Source organism: Protopterus annectens, chromosome 8.part1, assembly GCF_019279795.1.
Source record: "Protopterus annectens isolate FY-2018-M chromosome 8.part1, PAN1.0, whole genome shotgun sequence".
NCBI lineage: Eukaryota > Metazoa > Chordata > Ceratodontiformes > Protopteridae > Protopterus > Protopterus annectens.
In genome coordinates, this window is record NC_056742.1 from 9,851,768 (window position 1) to 9,876,493 (window position 24,726).

At 38.6% G+C, this 24,726-nt stretch overlaps 1 protein-coding gene across 1 annotated transcript in view; it reads left to right on the forward strand.

The window, feature by feature from the left end:
• ZFPM1 (zinc finger protein, FOG family member 1) overlaps positions 1–24,726 on the forward strand; it is a 1,358,773-nt gene that overhangs the window by 672,067 nt on the left and 661,980 nt on the right. The window contains exon 3 of the mRNA XM_044081656.1: positions 4,604–4,699. Within this exon, the coding sequence (XP_043937591.1) occupies positions 4,604–4,699 (96 nt within the window). The remainder of the gene's footprint in view (positions 1–4,603; positions 4,700–24,726) is intronic.

Here is a 24,726-nt window from a genome sequence, read left to right on the forward strand (position 1 = left end):
ACTGAAAGTAGATGTTAACAGTAGGAAAAAATAATTAATGCATTTTGCATTGCCTTCCAGTGTTATGGAATAAAGCTTCAGTCAGAGGTCTGTCATTAAGATTGTTTAAAAATTGCATCTCGGGATAGACAGCAACCAGGGAATCTAGAACTGAAAGTAAATGTTAACAGTAGGAAAAAATAATGAATGCATTTTGCATTGCCTTCCAGTGTTATGGAATAAAGCTTCAGTCAGAGGTCTGTCATTAAGATTATTTAAAAATTGCATCTCGGGGTAGTCAGCACCCAGGGAATCTAGAACTGAAAGTAGATGTTAACAGTAGGAAAAAATAATGAATGCATTTTGCATTGATTTCCAGTGTCATGGAGTAAAGCTTCAGTTAGAGGTCTGTCATTAAGATTGTTTAAAAATTGCCCCGATAAGTACTCGTGAAGCAGAAGATGTGAACCGGAGTTAGCAGTCAGACTTTTAAAGTCCATCAAGTTTCAGTCTAAACAAGAGAAACATGAAACATACAAACTTTTTGCTGTTCCTTTATTGCATCTGACATTTTTGCATTTCATGGGCCTAATTTTGCACCTATGTACAGTGTTTGATGCCTGAAAAATGTGGAATGATGATGTGTGGTACTCTATGTACAGGTTAAACTGAAGGGCAAGTTTGTGACAACCTTCAAAAGCTGTACATCCAAAATCATCAGATATGAAAATGATGTGTGTTTCCATGTGAACATGCACATATAATAAATGTGGTGCTTCCTCTGTGTATTTCTTGCTCACATGTATTCAGACAGTATATGTATGTGTGTATGTGTATATTTGTATTTGGGTGTACTAAAAATAGTCACTAAAGCTGACACAAAAAATCAAGAGGAAAAAAAAATGTCAACTCCTCAGTGCTCATGCTCCGGGAAAGTACCTCGGACTATACAACAAAGAAAAAGTGTATGTTTTAGGGAAGCTTGTCCCGTGCATCCCCTACACCCCTTACTAATTAATTGCACTACCGACAAGATCAGAGTATAGTGTGAAACAGGCATATTCCCCAACCTGGGAAGTGTGCGATCTCACACCCCTGTTGACCATCTGTTCTGTTTTGTTCAACAAAGTACGTTAACAAAACAGATGTCTTTGAACACCGTTGACTAAAGTGCACACACGCACACAGCTGCATATCATTTCGAAGATAGCTTTGACTTCAGCACAAGTGCCTGAAAAAAATGACTCAAAGTGTATTGATCTACTTCACATAATCGAACTTTTAAATGATCGAATTGCATATGGCCAAGACCGTAACATGGAACATTCAAAATTTTGAACATAGTAAAAAAAAAAAAAAAAAAAACTAAATGATTCTAGCACGGTGGGGGGATGCACCCACCACACCCCCCACTACTTAAATATACCAACTCCGAGATCGCAGTACATTGCAGAAAAGGGAAATGTTCCCATTCCACGCTGTACGGAGATCTCCATTCAGACCGTTCAAACTTTTAAAAGTTCAGTCATACGGTCTCGGCCATATGACATTCAAACTTTTAAAAGTTCGATCATCTGAAGGGGACCTGGCCATGGTGGTACAGCGGTTAGCATTGCCGCCTCACAGCAAGAGGTTCTCCGGTTCGATCCTTGGATGGGGTGCCTTCTGTGCGGAGTCTGCATGTCCTCCCTGTGGTCGCGTGGGTTTCCTCCGGGTGCTCCGGTTTCCTCTTACATCCAGGTGAATTAGAAACTCTAAATTGGCCCTAAGTGTGAGTGTGTGCATGTGTGTACCTTCTGTTGAAGGTTGGGCGCCGGGCTGGCAACTCAACACTGTAAAACTCCACTGCCAATCATGAGCAGACAAGTGATCCGCTGTGGTGAACCCTAACCGGGAAAAAGCCGAAAGAAGAAGAAGAAGATGATATATATAAATGTGTGTGTGTGTGTGTATATATATATATATATATATATATATATATATATATATATATATGTATTCAAAAGGGAAAACTAATTGTACAGGAACATTTATTGTAGATCACTTTAAAACATTAAATAAGAAAACCGGATTCAAGCTGATATTGTTTGTTTAACCCAGGGTTTATTACATTAAAAACAAAAGATGAGCACTTTCGCCCGTGTCAGAGCTTCATCAGATCCAAGTTATGTGTAGTCTAGATCTGGTAGAAAATACATACTAACCCAAATCTTGTTATTCTGGCAACTTTCTAAGTTTATAAGAGCAATGTTTAAAATCTGTCCCTATTTTGGGCCTTTGTCCACCCATTATTTTAGGCTTTGATGTTCTGTTTTCAGTATAAAAAAAATGACAGCAAAGGCTTTAATCCAAGTGCACTTAAACAAAAGACATTCAATGACAGCAATTGGATCAGTAGTACATACTTAGTTTGCATCTTTATAGGATCATAATATCACAGGGTCATACTAAGCTACTGACCCGGTGGTCATTTTAAGCCTAGCCATTTCACTCCAATGTAATACCATAAAAATGCTAGTCAATACCCAAGATTGCATTTAGTGATGACTGCTCATGTCCAGGAGGGTTATGGACTCTATCCCCTGTAAGAATTTATGGTGCCCCGTTCACTCGTCCAGGTTCCTCTTGAACAGTGTCACAGAGGTGCTCTGTTTCGCATGGATTGATAGCCTGTTCCAAAGACGCGGCAGTCTCTGGGAGATAGATCTATCCCACCAGCATGTCCTGTTTAAGTTGAAGGCCATACTTAGGTCTGTGGAACAGGTAGTTCTAGTCCAGTTTGATTTACGGATAAGCAGCAAGTTAATTAGTTTTGCGTCTTGGATTGTACTGTTGTGATAAGTGCCTTTTTTTACTCCTTATCTAAAAGCAACTGCAAATTCTGTGTATCTGGCTGTTGATCTGTGTGCTAATGTAATAGTCACTACATAAGCATCTCATTTTCTTGCAAGAAAGTAGTCAATAATAAAATAGATGACGGTGAGACTACACAGTTTCTTTGGTGAAAAAAGGTATGCTCTCTATGGTGAACTGCTGCGGGTAACCTTCATTTGCCTGAGGTTCATGTATTGTGTATAAACAGCCTAATATTAAGGGAACTTGTCATAATGACAACACACACACACACACACCCCTGCAAAACTGGACAGGTGCATCTTAATGGAATGCAATAAGTTCTCGGTGTCTCATTCTGTACAGCCACTGTACTCTTAAAAGTTAGTTGTATGCCAACAAGAGTAATCGTTCCTGTATAGTGTGTGTGCTTGTGTGTGTGTGTGTGTGTGTGTGTGTGTGTGTGTATATATATATATATATATATATATATATATATATATATATATATATGTATATGTATATATATATATATATATATATATATATATATATATACATATATATATATATATGTATATATATAAAGAGAGAGACTTGCACACAAACACGCATTCAGACTCGCACTTCAGTCTTATTGTGTCCTCTTCACTGCAGCTGTTGGTCCTCTTCATTCCCCTTCTGTACTTTCATTACCACTTGTCCATTTGGATGCCCCCATTTCATTAACCTGGTCTCATCAGGTATGCAAAAGTTCTGCTTTCTAGTACCTAGACTTATCTTTATAGAATTTTGAAGTGTGTATCAAAAGTGTTGAGTTACAGTCTCTGGGAAAGTACAGCTCAACAGGTCATTTGTAGCCTTTTAGCTTTTTAACCCACTAAACCATATTCTGATAGAATTCAACTAGCACTGTGTGGGTCTTTTGCAATGTTTGGGTGTGAAAGCTCCAAAACAAGTAAAGGAAAGTAATCCTGTTTACTTAAGAGTTTTTTTCCTTGCAAGTTCCAAAAGACTGGTAGCCATGTGGGATCCAAGCTGATCTGGGATTTGTTTAACTCTTTGCTTCTCTTGTAGTTTTTCTTCCCAGTATACATCTCAACTGTCCAGATTTTTGCAAAATGTCCAGATTTTTGTTTTATATTTTGGTCTGTTTCTTGTGTAATTTCTGGTTTTCTGGCAAGTCACTGTGGATTGAAGTCACTAAGTAATGGCATACATTTGAGTTTCAGATTTCATATAATTTAATCTGTCCCTATTTTGTGGGCCTTTGTCCAACAATTAGTTTATGCTTTGTCCAGCTTTCTTGCTGTAAGAAGTTGTGAGGTATGCTTCCTAGTTCCCATACTAGTATCTTCTGCCTTATGTCCGTATGGTGACATTACTGAAGAAGGATAGGTCAAAATGTTTTGGTTTTAGGAAAACAGTGGCCACTGAAGAATTCGACAGTTGTACTGGTCTGCCTTTAGTGACCCATGGTCACATTTAATTTTGGATTGCCACTGCTAAGAATAGAATTATGTTATGCTCAGTCAGCAGCTGGACTATCATCTAGTTCTAAAATACTGTAAAACACATTTTTTGTTATCCTTTTGACTTAATCAGTTGGATGTTAAGTAGTTATTTCTTATAAAAAAAAAAAGAAGACAAGTAATAATCATGAAAGATGAGGAAGATGATTGCAGTAGAGGAGAAAATTAACTGGTGCATATTAAATTGACTTATTTTGATTAAACATGCATTTTGCTGGCATTCTGTGATATGCTTGTGTTTTTTCCTTTCATAACTATAGATCCATATTCCAAGGAAGCATCTGACAGTCCTGCAGACTCTGACAGTAAAGAAACTGCTGAAGATAGTGAGGAATTAAACACTTGGAAAGCACCAGGTATAGTAAAAACAACATATTCCTTCTTAGTACAGAGTTCACAAGAGATTATGCCTACTGTCAGCCATTTGCAATGCAAAGAAGTGGGTCATGTGACTTTTGCATTTTTTTTTTAATTAATGCAGTGATTGGATGCTTCCATGTGTTGGAAAAAAGGAGAATTAAGGTCAGTGGCCTTGATAGTTATCCTAGATGTGGAACATATACTGCAATAGAGTATGTTAAATGTTCCTCTTTACTGCTGTGTTTTTCAAATGTGGAGGTGTCTTTTGTCCCCATGCACGTCTGTACCAAAAGGTGCTGAGACAATAGAGAGGGCAGCTTCAGCCTGGCTGAGCTTTGTAATAGACCTAACATTCTGTTAACGAATGGTGTTATTACATGTAGTCGTTTAGCCCCCCCCCCCCCAACACACACACACACACACACACAGTTTCCCTCCTCATAGTCACATTCGGGTTTAGTGGTGTCAGAACTATGAGTGCTATGGTGCTATGGATATATTTAGAATTAAGATTACTTTGAAGTGAAGCTTTTGTCTTGAAATGGCTTACCCATGATGTGAGGCTGAATGATCCAGTACATATTACCATGACATTCAGCATATTTTGCAAGTTTTGTCTTTGCCTTCAAAAGTGGCACCTGCCATGAATAGGTCAAAATAGTTAATTGACTTTTAAGCAGCAAATTCAGGTTTTCAAACCGTAGTACTTTCAGTATGCTTTATAAATATCAAGGCATTTTTAGTAGATAGTTTTAGCATTTACATTTCCCTTCAAATAATTCATGGCGCAGCCTTAAGTTGTATAGTTTTTCCTTGCAGTTAGCAAGGAATCCCCCCTCTCAATCTCTGGCTCTCCCTTTCTAGCTATAGTGCTCCCCATATCAGCAGCAGCCCAGAGTTTTAAGGATAATGGTTGCTATACCCTAGTTCAGCTGATTACTATTATTCCATAGCAAATCATTTCTTATATTAGCCTAAATTCTGCCATTTCTTAAACATTTTTTTAAACTATATACTTTTAACTAATACATGTCTGTCCAACCTAATGCTTCAGAGAGCTTAACACCTTATTTTTAACAGCTTTATTGAATTATTCCTTATTATCTGGCTAGGTCTTTGAACTTTGACCGTAAGCAGTCTAACTGTTCTGTGCTGGAGTACTATATTCCTACTGGCCTCCCTTGCACTATTTCCCAGAAATTATAGCTGCTTCTACAAGGCAGGTAAAAGACAACGCAGACCGAGTAGTTTTAAATGGTAACATGTCTGCAGCAGCAGTAAGTAAGGAACTGCTGAAGGCCTGTATATATGGATTACAGGTGGAGAATGAAAGAGCTAAAAGCTGTAATAGCACTATACTGCCCGATGAAGAGTTTACCTATTCACAGGGAATGAAGGCTGGCCTTACGACCAATATGGGTAATTACAGAACTATCAATTTTACAAGCTGCATTTGTAAAACCCAAGGAATGTATTATAACTGACCTCATAAATTGTGGTATCAGTAATCTTTTTAGAATTGACACCAAGTAGGCTGGTTTTGTGAAGAGTATATCCTATTAATTTAATCTGGTAAATTTCTTCAAAGATTTAATCTGGTACATTTCTTCAAAGTTGTTACAGAGACTGCAGATGATGGCCATGCAGTGCTTATAGACTATCTTGATCTGACTAAGGCCATTGACACCATTGCCAATGTTAGCATCAAACAATGCTAAATGCTTTGAAAAATCAACCCATATGTGGTAAGATGATTAGCAAACTGACATAAAGTACCTCCACACTGTAAGCTACAGGTGCTTCACTGAAAAGTGTGAAAGTAGCCAGTGGGGTCCCTTAGGGCTCGGTGTAACACCCAAACACTCCAGAATGAACTCTACCTATTAAAAACTCTTGGAGTACAAAAAATGGGATCAAATTAAATGTTAAAAAGAGTAATACCATCACTGTTAGTAGACAAGTTCTCTTTTCATCATACTGTGTAGACAATTTTCCTCTACAAAATGAAAATGTAGTTAGGTACCTAGGTACTTGGGTTGATAGCTCTCTCAGTTTTGATCATTATGTAAGAGTGGCTGTCAGAAAGTCTTTCTGGTTAGCCCAGGTGATTACCAAAGGAATATTATCACGGTCTAAAGAGGTATTCACTCGTTTATACTGAGCATTAATCGGGCCAGTTACTGAGTAAAATGCCCCCCTTTGGTTATATCTCAGTAAACCTGTCACACCATTAGAAAGACCCCAAAAGTTTCCTAACCAAAAAGGTCATAGGCCTAAAGTTCCAAAAGAGGCTGTAAGCACCATCTCTTTATTCAATACTTTATAGACTTTTGAGGGGGAGATCTCTGTTTCACTTGCTGTACCATTAGAGACCCAGTTGTCCTGGACCTCTTGTTTCTCTGTTTCTCTGCATGTCCAATATCTCCACTAGTATTAGAACCAGGCACCTACATCTTCACCAACAGAAAAATAAAATATGACGGAGGGATAGGTTTATAACCCAGCACCTCCCAAACGTCTGAAATCAACTTCCGCTGCATGTTAAGTAGTGTAACTCACTATCTGTCTTCCTTTAAACAAACTAGGTGACTGGATGGATATTCACAAATTTGCTACAGGAATGACTGGTATGGCCCTCCTGGAGAAAGTGGCGTGGAATATTTATAAATGTTTCAGTCTGTTGCTCCCTGTCAATGCTCTGAGCTTTATTCTATATGTTGTACCTCCAGCAGGTTTTGCACCGCATCAATGATTGTCTTTTAGAAAGGCACAATTAAGTGTTTTTCTGATATACTGACATGCTAAACACAGGCAAAGCTGCAATGATGGATTTTCTTGGGTTGTCACTGGTATAAATGTCTCAACTTGGGATTCAGAAGAGAGATTCTTTTGTGTGCGAATCACAACAGGAGAATAACAGAAACTTCTTACTTCCCAGTTTCATTTTTTTCTGTACGACAAACAGGTTTGCTAGTCTAATATTAAGCTTAATGGCTTTTAACAAGGTTGAAAACATTTGTTCCTTATTGTTATTTAAAAATAGCAAATGTAATTATGTGATTCTTTTTAAAAGTGATTAGATAGTGATACCATATTTAGGGGACTGGACATTTTTTCCAATGGCAAGGGAGATGATATGTGATGAATATGTTATGTTTGCTACTGTTGTTAGTGAGGTCTTGAAGTTATTCTCATCTGTCAGCCCTCTTATCTATTTCCCAGGTAGTAGGGAATCTTTCATGACTTAAAATGTAAGGCATAGATCACTTGTGAGGAAGTGGTACATGACTGAAAGTAGAATAATGCTTTTAATTTGTTTGACTGCCTTAGTGTTCCAGACTCATCCGCCTATTTATTAATTAATCTGTGTAACCTGTTTGGTTGAGCAATATGTTTTGCTAGGAGCATACAGACAGGGCTATTCAGTGATGCACCAAACCAATTAAGGTGTATATTGCAGAGTGATAACCAGAGTGCCTAGATATCCCTGCCAGTATTATATGAGCCATACTAAATGCCTTCACTAATACCATGGAAATGATCATATTAGACCTCTCTGTCTATAAATGTAAGATAGGTCTTCCATCATAGTGTTTAGCTTACCCCCCCCCCCCCCTCGCCCGCAGTATAGTAGTTGGCAGGAGCTATTTACCTGCTGAAGGAGTCTGTGCTTTGTCTGCTGTACTGAGTGTCAGCCCACACTTATTACACCAGATGTGGGCTATGTCTGCCCCATGGTGAAGATCAGCAGTATGAGAGGGTAAAGGAAATATTTTTACCAAGGTTGCATGCATCTGCAAACAAGGTAATCTGCTGAAAAGACAAAAATCTAAATTAGCAGCTATAGAGAAGCCCTTTGGGACTCGTCTGATTATCTCAACTGGTATGGAAAGTGAACACCCACCCACAACGCTTAGGTTCTTCCTGACATTCATTTGGCTGCCCATTCCATCCCAGAAGACCTGTACTAACAACAGTGACAAGTATAACAGGTCCATCACACATCATTATACACACACAGTAGTATCGTACAAAAGACTTAAGTGATGCCTGCGCATGGTGTGATGCCTTTGTGTGGAATGATGCTTGATAAGTTGCATGTACGAACTTCACTTATCCAGTGCAGATGTGGCTTCTTTGAGAAGATGATCTGGATTAAAAGGCATGATCTGCCCTTTATAAAATGATAATTGTGTATGTCAAGGAATAGTAAACTGCTTAAACCCTGGTTAGTGCCATAACCTTTCAGATGATGCCAGTAAGGCTCAAGTCAGCGTGGCCTCTTGCTTCATGCTATGGATAAGTCCTGTGGAGAGATTTTTGTTAAGTAAGCGGTATAGAGAATACACAATTTTGCATGGTACTGATAAAACAATCAGGAATATTTGTTCAGGTCCATAGAGCTGGTATTTTTAACCTTAGACGTGGACATGTCGAAATGATCCAGAATTATTCTATTTGGGTCATGCATGGAATGTAGTAGTGAAGTAGTTACATTAAGAGGGCTGCTGCAAATTAGTGCTCAGTTTACTCACCAGGATGCTGATGAATCTTGCGGTTCAGAGTGTACTGTACTACTGATTTCAAGGACACTGCAGTCTTATGACTAATTTGCAGTTTTCCTTGTGCAGTTGTAAAAGGCTTTGTTTTTTGTTTACATTTTATAGGAGCCTTGGTTTTACAAATGAGTTTTAAAATGTATTCTTGCCTCAGTTAACCCTTTTGTTTGAGGCCTTAGGAAACCTGGTGTATTTTGAAAACACCATTTACTTTTAATAGTGACGCTTGTTTTAGAATTATATTAATAAGTTTTTTTTTGTATCTGCTAATATATTTAAATCGTATGAGAGCACATTTGATGATCCATCTTTCAATGGTATTATGAAATTGTTCAAAGCTGTCTCATGCTGTCAAGTTATTAGACCATGATCCAATTTGTGTTGCTAAGAGCCTTACGTATTTTAGGGTAGTCACTTTTTGTAAAGCTCCTGAAAGTGGTGATATTGATTAAGGCAGATTTAATTTAATGTTTGTTTATCTGTAATTCAGTTAGATGTTTGCTGTTATCTATATCCAGTGGGGAAAAAGATTTACTCAGTTGTAGGAAAGAACAGTCTTAATACTAGAAAGTTCAGCATTGCACCTGTATGGATTGTTTGAACCAGTATTTTAAGCATTTAGGAAATATCTCTCAGCTGTTCAAATTTTCACAGACTGTCCAGATTTTTGCCTCATATTTTTTATCTGTTCCTCATTAAAATTATGTTTTTCTAACAAATCGCTGAGGACTGAAGTCACTAAATAATGACATACATTTCAGATTCAGACTTCACATCATTCAGAAAATGCATGAAAACACAAATCCTGTTATTTTCAATGTTTATAAGAGCAATATTTAAAACGTATCCCTGTTTTGCGCCTTTGTCCTCCCATTACTTCAGGCTTTGTCCAGATTTCTTGTACTAAGAGGTTGAGAGGTATGATTTAGGATATAATAGGTTCTGTTAACTGGTGCAAGACAGGTTTACTGTATGGAAAGTTCTTTGTTCAGTAAAATGACCTGTCAAAGTAATGTGGGAAATAATGTTTGCCAAAACACATGCTAACATTTTTTTATTAATGCTTGTGTGTTTATTCCAGTAGCTGATATGTAGTGCAGCGGTATAACATACACCACATTCCTTTGCAGTGTGCAAGATACCTGGTGAATTTACAAATGGCAATGTGTGTGTTTGTGTTTAGGTGCCAGAGTGAAATACAATTATCGTCTTCTTGTTACATTAACACATCTTACTACATTAGACATGGCTGTTCTGTCTTTCTAACTGCCATTTAGTAACATGCTACCATAAGCAAAAATTATGCAGTTTGCCATGTGCTGACTGCCATCTTTGACTTCACAGACAGCAAACAGAATGCACATGTATCCATAAAGAAATATACAGTTTAACACTGATGTATGCTTACTTTATAAGTGTTTAAATCTGTGGCTTAATGCCTACAAAATCAGTAAACACCAAGCCAGCTAACTGCATGCTTGATTTATGCATCAGCATTTTACTGTCTGCAGCACTTAAGTCTGTTTGGAAGAATGTGTAATTACTCAACTTCTCAGAGTTAATTTGCCACTGTTGCACTGCATAACCTGTGTCACTGGTGCAACATAGCAGCACAGAATTTTAAACAGACTACGCATGTAGTGTAGTAAGTACAGCAGCGAGGAGCTGAGTGGCACAGGACTAGAAAAGTAGCACTTCAGAAATTCATGCTTCTATTTTCATTCACTCTAGAGAGATGTGCATATGAACAGGCATACACAACAAGGAAGATCTTGTAGAGGTTTGCTGCTAACAGAAGACTTTGAGATAAAAGTCCTATGTCTTCAGTAAAGAAATAATGTAAACTGCGTAACAAAATGATTAAAGCAGTTAGATAGAGAACTAGTAGGGTTGAATCCCTTCTGCCCCTGTGTCTACTTTCTCTGGTCCTATTTTAGTCCTGATGAGGCATTTTATTTTTTATTTATTTATTTTTGATGGGCTTGCCTGGATAATAGAACTACATGTTTTGTTGTTTGTCTTTTCCCGTTTAGGGGTCGCCACAGCGGAACTCCGGTCCGCTAATGATTGGCAGTAGATTTTTATGGTGCCGAGTTGCCAGCCCAATGCCCAACCTTCAGCGAAGGCACGCCCACTCGCACATGTCTTTCGAATGCCACTCGACCGCAGGGAGGACATGCAGACTCCACACAGAAGGCACCCCAGCCGGGAATTGAACAGGAGAACTTCTTGCTGTGAGGCAACAACGCTACCGCTTCACCACCGTGGCTTATTTAATAGAACTACATGTAACATGTGTAAATTCCTTTGCTGTGTGTAGCATTTACAACATGAAATTCACCCGCTGATACAGTACCTGATTGCCAAAATGATAAGTGTAGACCTGGAACATTTGTTGTTGGGCTTCAGTGACAACAGATAAGCTGTTTGTTTTGCTGCCAAATAAATCTAGTAGTGCATGTATTTGTAATGGGAAAAAGTAAAACTCACAACTGCACCAGATTTCAGAAAGAGGAGGTATGGCACAGTGTTGGAGATTGGGAGGGGGGGTTAGACTTACAGGAAAAAATAAGTAATTACAGTAACATTCTTGTGTACAGTAGATTACACCTCAGTGAAATGCAGAGAAAATATGACTTGTGTAATCTGGTTGGTTTTGTGGGAATTGAATAGTGTAGTACTAATGCATTGTGTGTGTTTACAGCATTGAATATTTGCTGTGCGAATCTTCCCTCATTCTTATTTGTTCGTAACAGTTGATGTATTTGCCTTTGTGGTATACAGTGCATTTTAAAATTTTATGTCAAAGTATGCCTTTGTGATATTACTGTTGGGGTGATAGTCAAAATGTGTAAACATAAGGGTGATTGTAACCAGGGTAAATCAAGCACTGTTTAACTAACATGCCTTTTGCTCTCATACAAAATTCTCCTGGCAGATCACAAATTTGAAGGAATAAGTGTCTTGTCACTGCACTCCAAATAGCTCAACATTATTATTATAATAAACACTTTAGAAATGTGGTTCTTTTAAAATTGTTAAGAAAAGTTTAGTCTAAAATGGTTTTCAGCATTTTAATTACACAAGCCCCTGCTTTTCATCACAGAGTATACTTTGGCAAGCCATTCAAAGAACAGTAGTGAAAGTTCTTTCAAATACTTTGATGAACATTTTACCAAATGGAACCAAACATACAAGGGCTAGCTAAATATTAACAAACACAATGTTAACAAACATATAACACTAGAAATAATCCTTATCAATCAGCTACTATATAGGCCCACAACTCAAGTTTATTCAAAGCCTCTAGTGCCTCTACTACAACAGCCTTCTCAGGAAATGACATACAATTAATTAACAGAGACACACGCACACACACACACACACACACACACACACACACACACACACACACACACACACGCACACGTATGCAGTAGCAAACCCCACCCCAGATGCATATATTCTAAAACAACCAGTTATATATAAGAAAAATTAATGGATGCATAATTATGTAAATATAATCTATCATACAAATAAATCCATTGATGAATTAATGAACTCCAGTCTACTTCATGGTTAAGTCTGAATTGTGTATTAGTATTGTTTTGGAATGAAAACAAATTTCCTTATACCTTAAAACCTCTTTAACGTCATACTTTATTCTAATAATGTTAATAGTCATATACCAGCTTTTATATTACTGTATTGTGAATCATGGGATTTGTACAATTCTCCACTAAAATATGCCTGCAGTTTTTATTTTTAATGTTTCTACAACGTTCCTTCAGTCTATCTGCAAACCTCTAGTTTCACCAAAATATTTTTTCTTACATGGACATTGTTTGACATTATCCCGGGAGACTAACTACCCTTTGATAAACTGGGATATCTATAGCTGAAAAGTAGGTTATGCCTTAAAATTCCTTAATTTGTCATAAGCAGGAACTTCTTGGACCAAATAGTCAAAGAAAACACTAGAAGACAAAATATTCTTCATAGGTTCATAGGCAAATACTAAGAGTCTGCAGACTATTACTCGCCATCCAGTAACTAGAAGTCAGAATCAAACTCTGTTCCTTGTATTTGTGAGATAAAGACCTTAACCATTATGTCATATCTTCCCCACTTGTAAAAACCCTGCTCCTTACAAATGCAGCACCTGTATGCACTGTCCCACTGGTGTACCCCTCCTCATTCTGACCACAAACTAGTAACCCTCTTCAAAATCCCCAAACAGTCAGAAGTAAACATCATAATATTCCAAGACTTCAAATATACTAACATCTTGCAATTTTATGATGATGTCACAAGATTCAAATATAACTGTAACTCCCAAAATGTGAGCATGGCAAGTAGCTATTTGAATAAATTCCACTCTTATGTTAACACGACAGTTCCTTCTAAAACCAGACAAAATGGGAAGTTCAAGAGCAAACCAGCCTGGTGGACAACGTGCATAAATAACAAAAGAAAAAAAAAGCTTCTTGGGACATACATCACACTTACAAACAAAGGTTAACATAAAAATAATTATCAAAGGTACTGAAAAACACCATCAGGAAGACAAAGGCATCCCATGAACGTAGACTAGCATTGGAAGCTAAGAAGAATTACAAATCTTTCTTTACTTGTGTCAGGGATTTAAGAAGTCCAATATTGCTGTGAACTTATTTATAATATTATCACTTACTCTGATCCAATAGATACTGCAGATGTATTTGCTAACAAATTCAGTGCAAACAAGGTGACAACTATACAAAACACACATATTCCAAAGGATCTCAAACTCGCTATCATTACAAAGGAACACTTGCTAAAGGTACTTTCTAAAACATGAAATATATCCTCCATGAGATCTGGTAACATACCTGGCTGCCAGCTGCCTAGCACTAAACATGTATTAGTGGGTCTTCTATAGCTATTCAGTCTGAGCTTCACCACTGGCTTTGTCCCCGAGGTATGGCTGACAGTTGTCACCAACCCCAGAGACCACAGACCCGTAAGTCTGATGATTCTCATCTGCAAGGCCATGGAATGGATCATCACTATAACTGTCTTGTGTGTGTCTACTATATTATATATATATATATATATATATATGTATATATGTATCTAATGTGTACCTGAGCTTGGTTTATTTGCTATTACCACCTCACTCTCTGTTTAGTAATACTGACATATTGTCTCAGCCTTTTCTGAGTGATTAAGTGTGGAACTGGGTCCTAGCTGTATTTATGGCCCTATTTCTGATACTTTACATGTTTTTTCTTTAGTTAATCCTGCATTCATATTAATGCCCAGAGTTGCCCTGTAGATATTCACCTGTGTATTTGGGGAACTGTGCTCTAATTTGCTGTTAATGTAGATGGTTTTAGGTCAATACACTGGGTATTGTGTCCTTCTCCTATTTATGCAAAGCGTGTTTAGTGTAACAACTAGCCAGCCTGTAGAAGCTTTCCTGTTGAAACCTGTTGGCTAACTTGGAATGTGTACGTGCTCTATATGCTATTTACCAATGTAATAACTGTGTCTCAACAAAGTTGTTAATGAGTGAACCTGGCATTACTTGCTGTCTTACCAATGACATTGTTCTTTATTCTCTCTCTAACCCATGTAGCTTTCAACCTCCATTCCTGCATAGAGACTTGGGAATCCTTTCCTGCCTGCTCAATAAGGACCCCTTACTCTTAGACTTAGCCAGCTCATCTGCAGCCCAAAGAAACCTACTGTCCTATTTTAAATTCCCTGTTACCAAAGGAAATAAGGAAGTATGTTTTTACCCTAGAACTACTGTTAAACTGCATTGTTCTCTATGACCTACTGGTGTATGTAATCATGCCACCGAGGCAGGTACCCAGCAGCCAAACCCCTCCCTACCTGACAGGTAACTACTCTACCCTCCTTAGGATCTATTACTTGAGTCATGTGTTCTTGCTATCTCTATACCACAGGACTTTGCTGTATTATACCTATTGGCCACTAGGTGGCACCCTAATCTTGGCCTGTGTTCATAGGTTCATAGGTTCATAGGTTTATACAAGGCTATCTGCCCTAAGGCATTTATAAGCCTAGCCCAAAGTTTTGTGGCTTACGCCACCCCTTATATGAAAAAATACTGTGCCCATTAGTTTGTTGTGCCTCTGTCCAGCAGTGACACAGAGATGATTCCCGGGGTAAACCTACGATCTCCCATCCACAGGTCAAGATTTCTCTTGAACAGAGCCAGCGAGGTGCTCTGCCTCACATGGACCGGGATTTTATTCCACAGCATAGGGAGTCTCTGAGTGATAAATCTATCCTTCCAGCACGTCCTAGTTATATCCGTGCTAAGGTTTAAGTCGCTTGCTCTAGTGGTTTTGGTGGATTTGGATTTTTTGAGGTGGAGCATGTCCATTAATTCCAGGTTGGACATGGCCTTGTATGTCAGGCACATGTCACCTCTGAGCAGGCGGTATGCGATTGAATAGAGCTGGAGTTTCTTCAATCTGGCAGCATATGACAGATTTTGGAGTCCCTTTATCCTTTTGGTGAGGAACTTTTGGGGTCTCTCCAATTGCTGCAGATGTCGGGTGAGATACATCCCGAATGGGGCATTGTACTTTCGATCATTGGTCTGATAAGTGAAGAGTACAGGGGAACAATGACCTCACTAGATCTGGATGTGAATCCCTTCATGATCAGGTGGGCAATGTAGAAGGTCTTTCTGACCACTTTAGCAACGTGAGTGTCAAAAGAAAGGCCACTGTCAACGTGGGTCCCCAGGTCCCTGATAACCTCTTCTGTGCTTAGTGGATTGCCACCTATATGGTAGCTTGGGGTTACCTTGTTTTTCCCGAAGGGTATGACTATACATTTTTTGGCGTTTAACTTCAGGCCATGGCTCTGGCACCAGCTATCTGTTTCCGTGAGTCCCTTCTGAAGGATATCCGTGAAAATGCACTTTCCACTATGGCGCCCAGTTTGCAGTCGTCTGCAAACTTTGTCAGCCAAAGTCCTCCCATGTTGGCCCGTACTTCTGAGAAGTAGATGCCGAACAATAGGGGGCCAAGGACCGAGCCCTGTGGGACACCACTTGTGACTGGCTTGGAGTCTGACATAGCGCCAGCAACTCTAACCCTGTGGGTTCTGTCCTTAAGCCAGTTTGCAACCCATCTTGTGACATATGGGTTTACATTTAAGCTGGTAAGTTTTTCTACAATACCCGAGTGGGGTATTGTGTTGAAAGCCTTTGCAAGGTCAAGGTAGGCTGTATGGACTGCCTTTCCCTCATCAATGGCCTTGGTGACTGTTTCGAAGAAGTCGACCAAGTTCAAGAGGCATGATCTGCCCTTGACGAAGCCAAACTGGGTTGGGTCCAATGTCTGCAAGTCCCCTATATCTTTGTTTATGAGCTTCATTATGATCCTCTCCATAGCTTTGCAGACTAGACTTGTTAAGCTTATGGGGCGGTAATTACCAGGGTCCATAGAGGCACCGCCTTTGTGGAGTGGGACCACAGTTGCCGTACGCCACTCCTTGGGCACGTATCCTGTGGTAAGGCTGAGATTAAACAGCTGCCTTATGTGCGGGTTTAATTCCTCATTTAGCTCGTGTAGCACACAGCCGGGGACACCATCCAGTCCCATTGATGCTGTGTTTTTAGCTTTAGAGAGAGCAGCTTTCACCTGCGCATTTGAGATGTCTGGGAGGCTACACTCCACTGGGATAGTTATCTGTCCTTTAGCGGGGGAAAGGGGGGTGAAGTTTGCACTGAACCTGTCTGCCAGTATGTTGGCAATGTCTGTGGGTTCAGTGATTTTTGTATCATTTTGGACTAATTCTGAGCATATCTGGGAGTTTCCACCCAAGTTCCTAACATAGCTGAAAAAGGCCTTATGATTGTCCTTTGAATCCATGGCAATTTTCCTCTCAAAATTGGCCTTAGTTGATTTTATGAGTGCTCGTATTTTTTTACTAATAATGATCAGGGGTGACTTCCCTTTTATGGATTTTGTTCTATCATGTAATAGCTTTCTCCTCTTATTGTAAAGTTTGTTAATGGCTGGGGTCCACCAGACTGGACGTTTGCCCTTTGTGGAAAGAGTCTTGGAAATTGTGGAAATTGCTTCCCATTAGGGGGGCATCTGACATCTGGGGCAAGAAAAACTGATGTAATGACATCGGCTGCATGTTTTATACCCCTGACGACCGGAAGAAGAGACAGCAACTGACATAGGACCCAAGACTTTGTTAATCAGGCCGACTGAGGGATACTGCAAGCAGATAACCCAAATGTAAAGTCTGCAACAGTGAATACACTTGAACATCTACATTTATGGTAAGTGTACACAACTGTACTTTTCGTCGATAGTGAACTGTTATTTCATCATTAAGTATCAGTACAGTAAGGAAATCTTTCTTTCATTGCCCATTTAATCAAAAGTTTGTCTCCAAGATCCAAAGATGTTTAGACCACTTGTTTTCCCCACTTATTAGCCCTGTCTTTGAATGTAATGCTTTTATAGAGGGGTATCAAGATTTAAAGACCTCAATGTTTCTTTTCCAAGAGAATCAACTAGTTTCCTTTCATTATCCCGACAAATTAAAAAAGTCTTTCAGTTTCTCTGCCTTGCCTTTTATAGCATGAATGACATGTTTTACAAAGTCTTAAGATATTCCACCTTAGAAACACTGATAATGTTAGGAGCATTCATTTAAAAATTCTCAATTTACATAATAATGTAAATAGGATGACTTGGATAGATTCTTCACTTCAAGAACAGACTTTCCTTGCAAGCTTAATGATGTAATGCCTTATCCTTCATCAAGGTAAATCCTGATGACTGGCTGGATTGACATAAATTTTCCCCAGGGATTAATATTACAGTCATGTTAGGAAGGTAGGTAAAACCCTACCAGAGCTAATGTAAATAGGATGACTTGGATAGATTGTTCACTTCAAGAACAGACTTTCCTTGCAAGCTTAATTATGTAATGCCTTATCCTTCATCAAGATAAATCCTGATGACTAGCTGGATTGACATAAATTTTCCCCAGGGATCATAGCTGTCAACCTTCCATCTCTAAAATGAGGAACACTCGCCTTCATAATGTGGAACAAATGGACAAAATTTGGAACACATAGTAATGGCTTACTAACAACTTCAACTAGGAAGGTCATAGGATGGTTAAAATATGCTGGTTTTACTTATAAAGAAGATCCTTTAATTAATTAATATGATTCATTTCTATTTACCATAGATTTCATTTAAAAAAATTCCTAACACTGAATGTGTGACAGACTCTTTCAATGTGGAACTTTGAGGAATTTGAGGTATGCCAGGGATTAATATTACAGTCATGTTAGGAAGGTAGGTAAATCCTACCAGTGCTACTTCATAGGGTCATGGTTAGGGTATATATGGTTGTTCAGACCTCCTGCCTAGTACTAACCCATGAACCAATGAAAAAGGATGAGTAATTATAAATGTATTTGCTTCTTGAAAGTGGCCCCAATTAGGTTTTCAGTTGGCAGCTTTTGGGAAATTATGTATGACAGTGGCACAGTTTTTCTTGAGTTTTGTGTGTTTAAGAGAGAGAATGTATTTTGTTCCTCTGTCAACAGGCTATGCAGTCAGTTCATATGGCATGGCGTGCGATGTACATCTGTAACTACATTTCTAGGTCAACTGGTTTATGCTGCTACCTTTTTTTTTGTTTGTTTGTTTTTTTCCTACAGGATTGTAAGATGATTTTGCTTTTGTTTTTCTTCTTTTGCAGTTGAAGCCTTGGTTTCTGTGGTCCATAAGACACCTTGTTTTTTGTCTGTGTAATACAAAGTAGGTATTTTTCTCTAGCTGCAATTTTGCAACATTAAACTGTTAAAGTTGTCATTGTGTGTACTCTGCAAGGCAGTTTGTTTCAGGTCGCACATTTACATTACAAGAAAGGTGCAAACTGATCATCAGGGAGCCAAATGTGTGCCTATTTATTGCTTAGGGCCATATCTGATTTTGTACTTACAGTGACCACTAGTCAGTTCATTGTACTGAGTTTTAGGGCCTTTTTTCAGTACATGGTACACCCTGTAATGAAATGGTATAACAAAACCTGCCCAAGTGTTTCATCTACTGTTGTGTTACAGTGAAACACGAAGAAACGTCATTAAAACAAGTGTGTGTGACTGATTTGTTGTCATACAGAAGTAAGAGCAGATCTGTCGTAGGTACAGCATTATGATGGTGAGATTGTTAATTAAACTATGATAAATGTACATGGAAAATGTGCTACAAAAATAAAGAATTTGCTTCGAAAAATATGAGATTCAGATGGAAATAAAAGAATATAAATGCATTTTATTCAAAGTAGTGCTTGTTTATGAAGTATTAAAGGGACTGTCCCATGGCAAGTCATGACTTTCCTTTACTGTTTTTTAGGTGCACTCTGAAAGTATGTTTTTGTATTATTGTGAGTTGGGTTTATCTTGCACTGCTGTCAGATTTTCTGGCTTCTGGTAAGTAGGTAAGAGCTAGTCTGAGCTGTTCCCCTACCCAATGAGTTACCCTGCTCACCAGTAAAGCAGCCACTAAGTCATCAGTATTCAAGTAAAGAAACTGCATGAAGTAATTATAAAATATGCAAAGTTAAGTTCCATTCAGAAGATGAGTACTCTGAACTGTAAAAACACTTGCCATTGACAGAAAATGTGTTCTGTGAACATATTACTGATCTCTGTTCACATGTAATTAGCCCAGCACGTCTAGCCCCTGTGAGAAAATTAAAATGGTATGAAGCCTGAGAAAAGGGACACCCTGAAAAAAATACACAAATAAATAAATTGAACCTGGTATTAAGTACTTCAGCATATTTTCATAGCTCCTGGAAACTTCTGAATAGAACTGGGATACCAACTGTAGATTAGACTCTTGATTATAAAAAGGTACTTTATAACACCACTGTGAGTGCAGTCATACTCTTCTCTCTCTTTTTCTTGTTTGCCCTCAGCATTGCATCTTCACAGTTGCCTTCATTGACACACGGAGAATCTTTGAGATAAAAAGAAAATTCAAGCTGCTTAAAGTTTGCCTTTTGCCAATTCCCTGTGCTGATAAGTGGAGAGTCTGCACAGAGGCTGATATAGTGCCTATCACAGTGGCTAGTGTGAGAGGAACAGCCTATCACTCTGCCATCACCGGACTGCCATCAGCTTCCAACCACACAGCAATTAATATCATTCCAATTACTGTTATACAGACAGGCTGGGAGAGGCTGATAATAAAATATCTTTTGCATAAAGAATAGCAAAGTACTCTCTGCTCCTGTCCCCCTCCCACCCAGAAACAGGAAAAAAATTAAACCTTTAGCAGTCAGAAAGAATTCAGCATTTATGCTGACAGGCTGTACTGAACTGTATGAAATGTTTCTTACAGCACTGGCAGAAAGCCTTTGTGTTGTTTTGCATCACGCTAATATACCAGAATAATATCAAAAGTATGTGTTATTCCTTAAGGATGTCATGTGTTGTGTATGCAGGGTTCAGGTGCACTTTTTTGTTATCAGTGGTATGCAAGTGATCACCGACTAGAACCAAATAGTAGCCAGTGATAGAAAATCTGTTTGCTGTCAACACGATGAAATTTGCTGATCTGTAAGTAGGGTTTTTAATGTAAAACTGGACAAGATCATTTGCTGATGATGTCATTAGTGCAACAGATTCTCATAAATGCAGTTTAGTCAAGACACGTTAGTCATAACCTACCCAATTCTTTTACGGAGGTAAATCACAAATGAGCACACAGGAGGGATAAACCTTTTGTAAAAGGTGATAAAAGAGCGGCTTTATTACTGTACAGAAATAACAAAGCTATATTCCATGTGTTAAGTAATGTTTTGATTCTTTATTCTGTGAGTCTGTACCTCTGCTTTCTGAATCCCCCACTTGTCCTATTCTTCAAGTCTTCCTAGTGATGCTTGGTATCTTGTAACATGTTAGAAGGTACCATTCCCTGCCGCCTGCCCTGAATGAAGGCCCTCAAATTAGATACAGTCCCAGTCTAAAACACTGGAGGCAGTTTTGGTTGTCACGATGCTATAGTTAGTACACTGAGCCACGCTGTTGCACTTGTCTGGCATAGTTCACTTTCCTACATGTCCCCCATCCTGTAGTTACATTCCTCAATCCCACCCATGATCATAGAGTTGTTGAGAAGAATTTAATTTGCTAGTTATCAAGTTAACTCTAAGCCTTTTCCAGCTATGCGTCACATGGGTAAAAGCAAATACAATGCAGATTTTGTTTTGTAGTGTAGCCAGTCAGATTGCATGTTTTTGGGATACGAGAGAAAAATGGAGAAAAACCATACGGGATAGGAAGAACATGAAAACCCTACACAAAGAGTCATTGGTGATGAGTATCTAAAACACATGATCTGGAAGATGGACAAAAGAGCTGTTGCCACTAAACCTCTTTGCTGCCCAATGCACTATATAGGCCTTCCTAGTACCTTGGATATGCAAATGTTCAACTCACATGTATATATTTTGCATCAGAAGGGTATAGAGAAGGTTTGATAGGATTACGTTGTCCCACTGTGAGATAGACTTGGTTTGCAGTTTCAGTTTAGGTTGCAAACCTTGGAATAATCAGTCTATGGATGTATAGGAAGCACTAGATCTTGATTCATTAAAGAAAATAATTTAAATAGTTTCTTCTATTCATGGTACTTTTACTATAATTTTGATTTGCAGCTTGCTAATAGTCATAGCAGAAAACAGTCTTCATGACTAGCCTTCCCACTCACTCACTTACTGGTTAGTGAGGTAAATACATTTAAAAGGTTTTGACATCAGAAGGCTTAAGTAGTGGTTTGATTTCCTTTGTGATCAATGTATACAGGTGGACTTTCCATAACACGTTTGTTAAATGTACACTACTGTTCAGTGGTGTTCTTGAGTTTATTTTATCTTTTGGTATGCTCACCTAAAGATAAAAAATGTAAAGCAGTTAAACCTACTTCAAGACATCCATTTATTAACACTGTCTTATTTAACCTTCCTATTGTTTAGAACTTTAATTTGGAACCACTTCCATTGCGCTGTATTTCATGTCATCAAAAATGTGATAGTGTACTGAAAAATTCTTGGAAAAAGGTTACATTACATCATAAGCTGTTTCTATGACTACAGCTTAACTAGAAACTGTGAGGTTTGTCAGAGTCATACAGAAGAAAGGTTGTACATGCAGTGGCAGTGATGTGGGATTGATTAATGCCAGCTTCCCTCTGTCAGGAGGGAATTGTCACTTCATTGCATGCCCATTTTTGATCAGAAGGACAGACAACATTAACATACACTTGCATGTGATCGGAAGGACAGACAACATTAACATGACACTTGCACTGTGCACATTCATCACTTGTTTTAGAATGTGATGTCACAAGACAGTGCTGTTGCAGTCTCATGAGCTCGGAAAAAGTATAAAGTATCAAAACCAGAAATGTACTCTGTTGTCACTGTTTGACAAACATGCCTGCCTCCATTCTCTGTACTTTTGATTGGTGGCCCAGACCTGACAGATTGTAAAGCTTTCCATCCTAGCGAGAGAGATTGACTAACCCAGTGAAGTGTCATTCAAAGTATTAGTACACCAGAACACAAGAATGGAAAACAGATGGGTCATTTAGTCCAGGTTAACCTGAGATTAAATTTTGAGTGTAGGGTTAATGATTAGGTTTCACGGAGCACCAGCCTCATTTGAAAATTGACATCTTTGCTGCTTTTAAACTTGAAGGGTGGAGGATCAGAATATTGTGTGTTAGTATCAACAAATACTCCAGAATTCTATTATGGCCCCGGGGGATCCATCTCTTTCAAGGCAAGCATGCTAATTTTTTAAATCACGCACATCAGGAGCCCATCTCACCTGTAAGTTGTTGTATTCTTCACTCTCCTTTCAGCTTTTATCGTGTTGCACTGAGATGGGATTCTTAAAGGTCACAAGCACTTTACTGTCATCTGGCCTTGAAAGCCAGTACAGCTGCTTAAATATCAAGATAAAGAACCTTGTCTTTTGTTCTTTGTCATTTTTATTTAGTAGACACTTTTAAGAAGGGCTGCATGACCTACCTTTTCTCTTCCCTTTGCATTCATTAGTTGAGGGTTGTTTACTGTTTTTTTTAACTTTGTTTTATTGTTTTGAATAGTTAGCGTTCTAGAGAGTATCTGGTCTTTATTAGGCTAGAATTGATTAATTAGAGATAAGTTTATCAGGGTCCTCTTTCAATTTTTAGTAGTTTAATGGGACCACTTTATAACTAACATTTAATTTCTAAGTGTCTTCCAATCTTGCATCTGAAACTTATTTTAGTGACGGAAAAGTCCATTGCCCTTGTTCTGTATGATCATCCCTTTTGTTGTGAAGATGTTCTTCCTGTTTCCCTTGGCAGTTTCTTCTTTGCATAATATTGAAAGTTTCTTTAACCCAGATATTTGAATGCTCGTATAAACCACAGACTGCCTCTTGAATGGATTTAAAGTAGTAATCTGAAAGTTTATGTGCAGCAACCCACAGCCTACATTTTATCCATTTCTTTGATTTACTGGTTATTAGAGGTGTGATTAGAGTTTACATCTGTGAAGAGGCAGTCAAGGTCTGAATAGATGTGAGCAGCCTACTTTTTTTGTTAGTTCCTTTAAAGAAAATGACCTGCAGACCATCGTGTCATGCTTCAATTCCCAGCCACTGCAGACAATTGTACTAATGTAGTGTGACGGCCTGTAATAGGTACCAGTGCCTGCTGTGGTTTGGAGATTCCAATCCTAGAGGGGACAGAACTGCTGCTGGGCACTTGATTCGTTGTCTGCCATGCTAATATCTTATCCTTTTTTCCTACCCTTAATACTAGTGTATAGAGTGCATGCATATTTTTTCCATAGACCTGAACAGATGAAAAATTTAGATACAGCATTGATCACCCCACCCCCTTTTCAGCTTAATCAGATGAAAAGTAGTTCAGTCCATTACATGACTTAGTTCTCCTGACTCACATATAAACACAATAAAGGATGGCCTGGAAATGAAATGGTGAAAGTAATATTTTTCTCTACACCAAGTTCAGATTGTTTTCCCTCTTTTGGTGTACAGAGTGCATTTCTTCCTGCTGCAGTACCAAGGCACTAGTCAGGGATGTGTGGAAGTTTTTTTTTCTTGGAACAGGAGGGCCTAATTTTTCTAAGTGCTTCCTCATTAACCTTGAGTGGTTGGGTCGTCGTAGCTGACTCACTCTTGTTCAACAGTGTGTTCTCTGCTGGCAGTTTGGTAGAGCAAGGTCTTAAAAGGTTAATTAACCTTACCTGATAAGAGTTTGCTAAAGCTGTCACTTTTCCCCTGGTGTCTCTTACTGCCTTCTATTTATAAGCAGAAGTCTTGAGGAAACTGAAGTGAAGTACAGCCAAACTTATTTTGCTTCACAGGGTGTAACAGT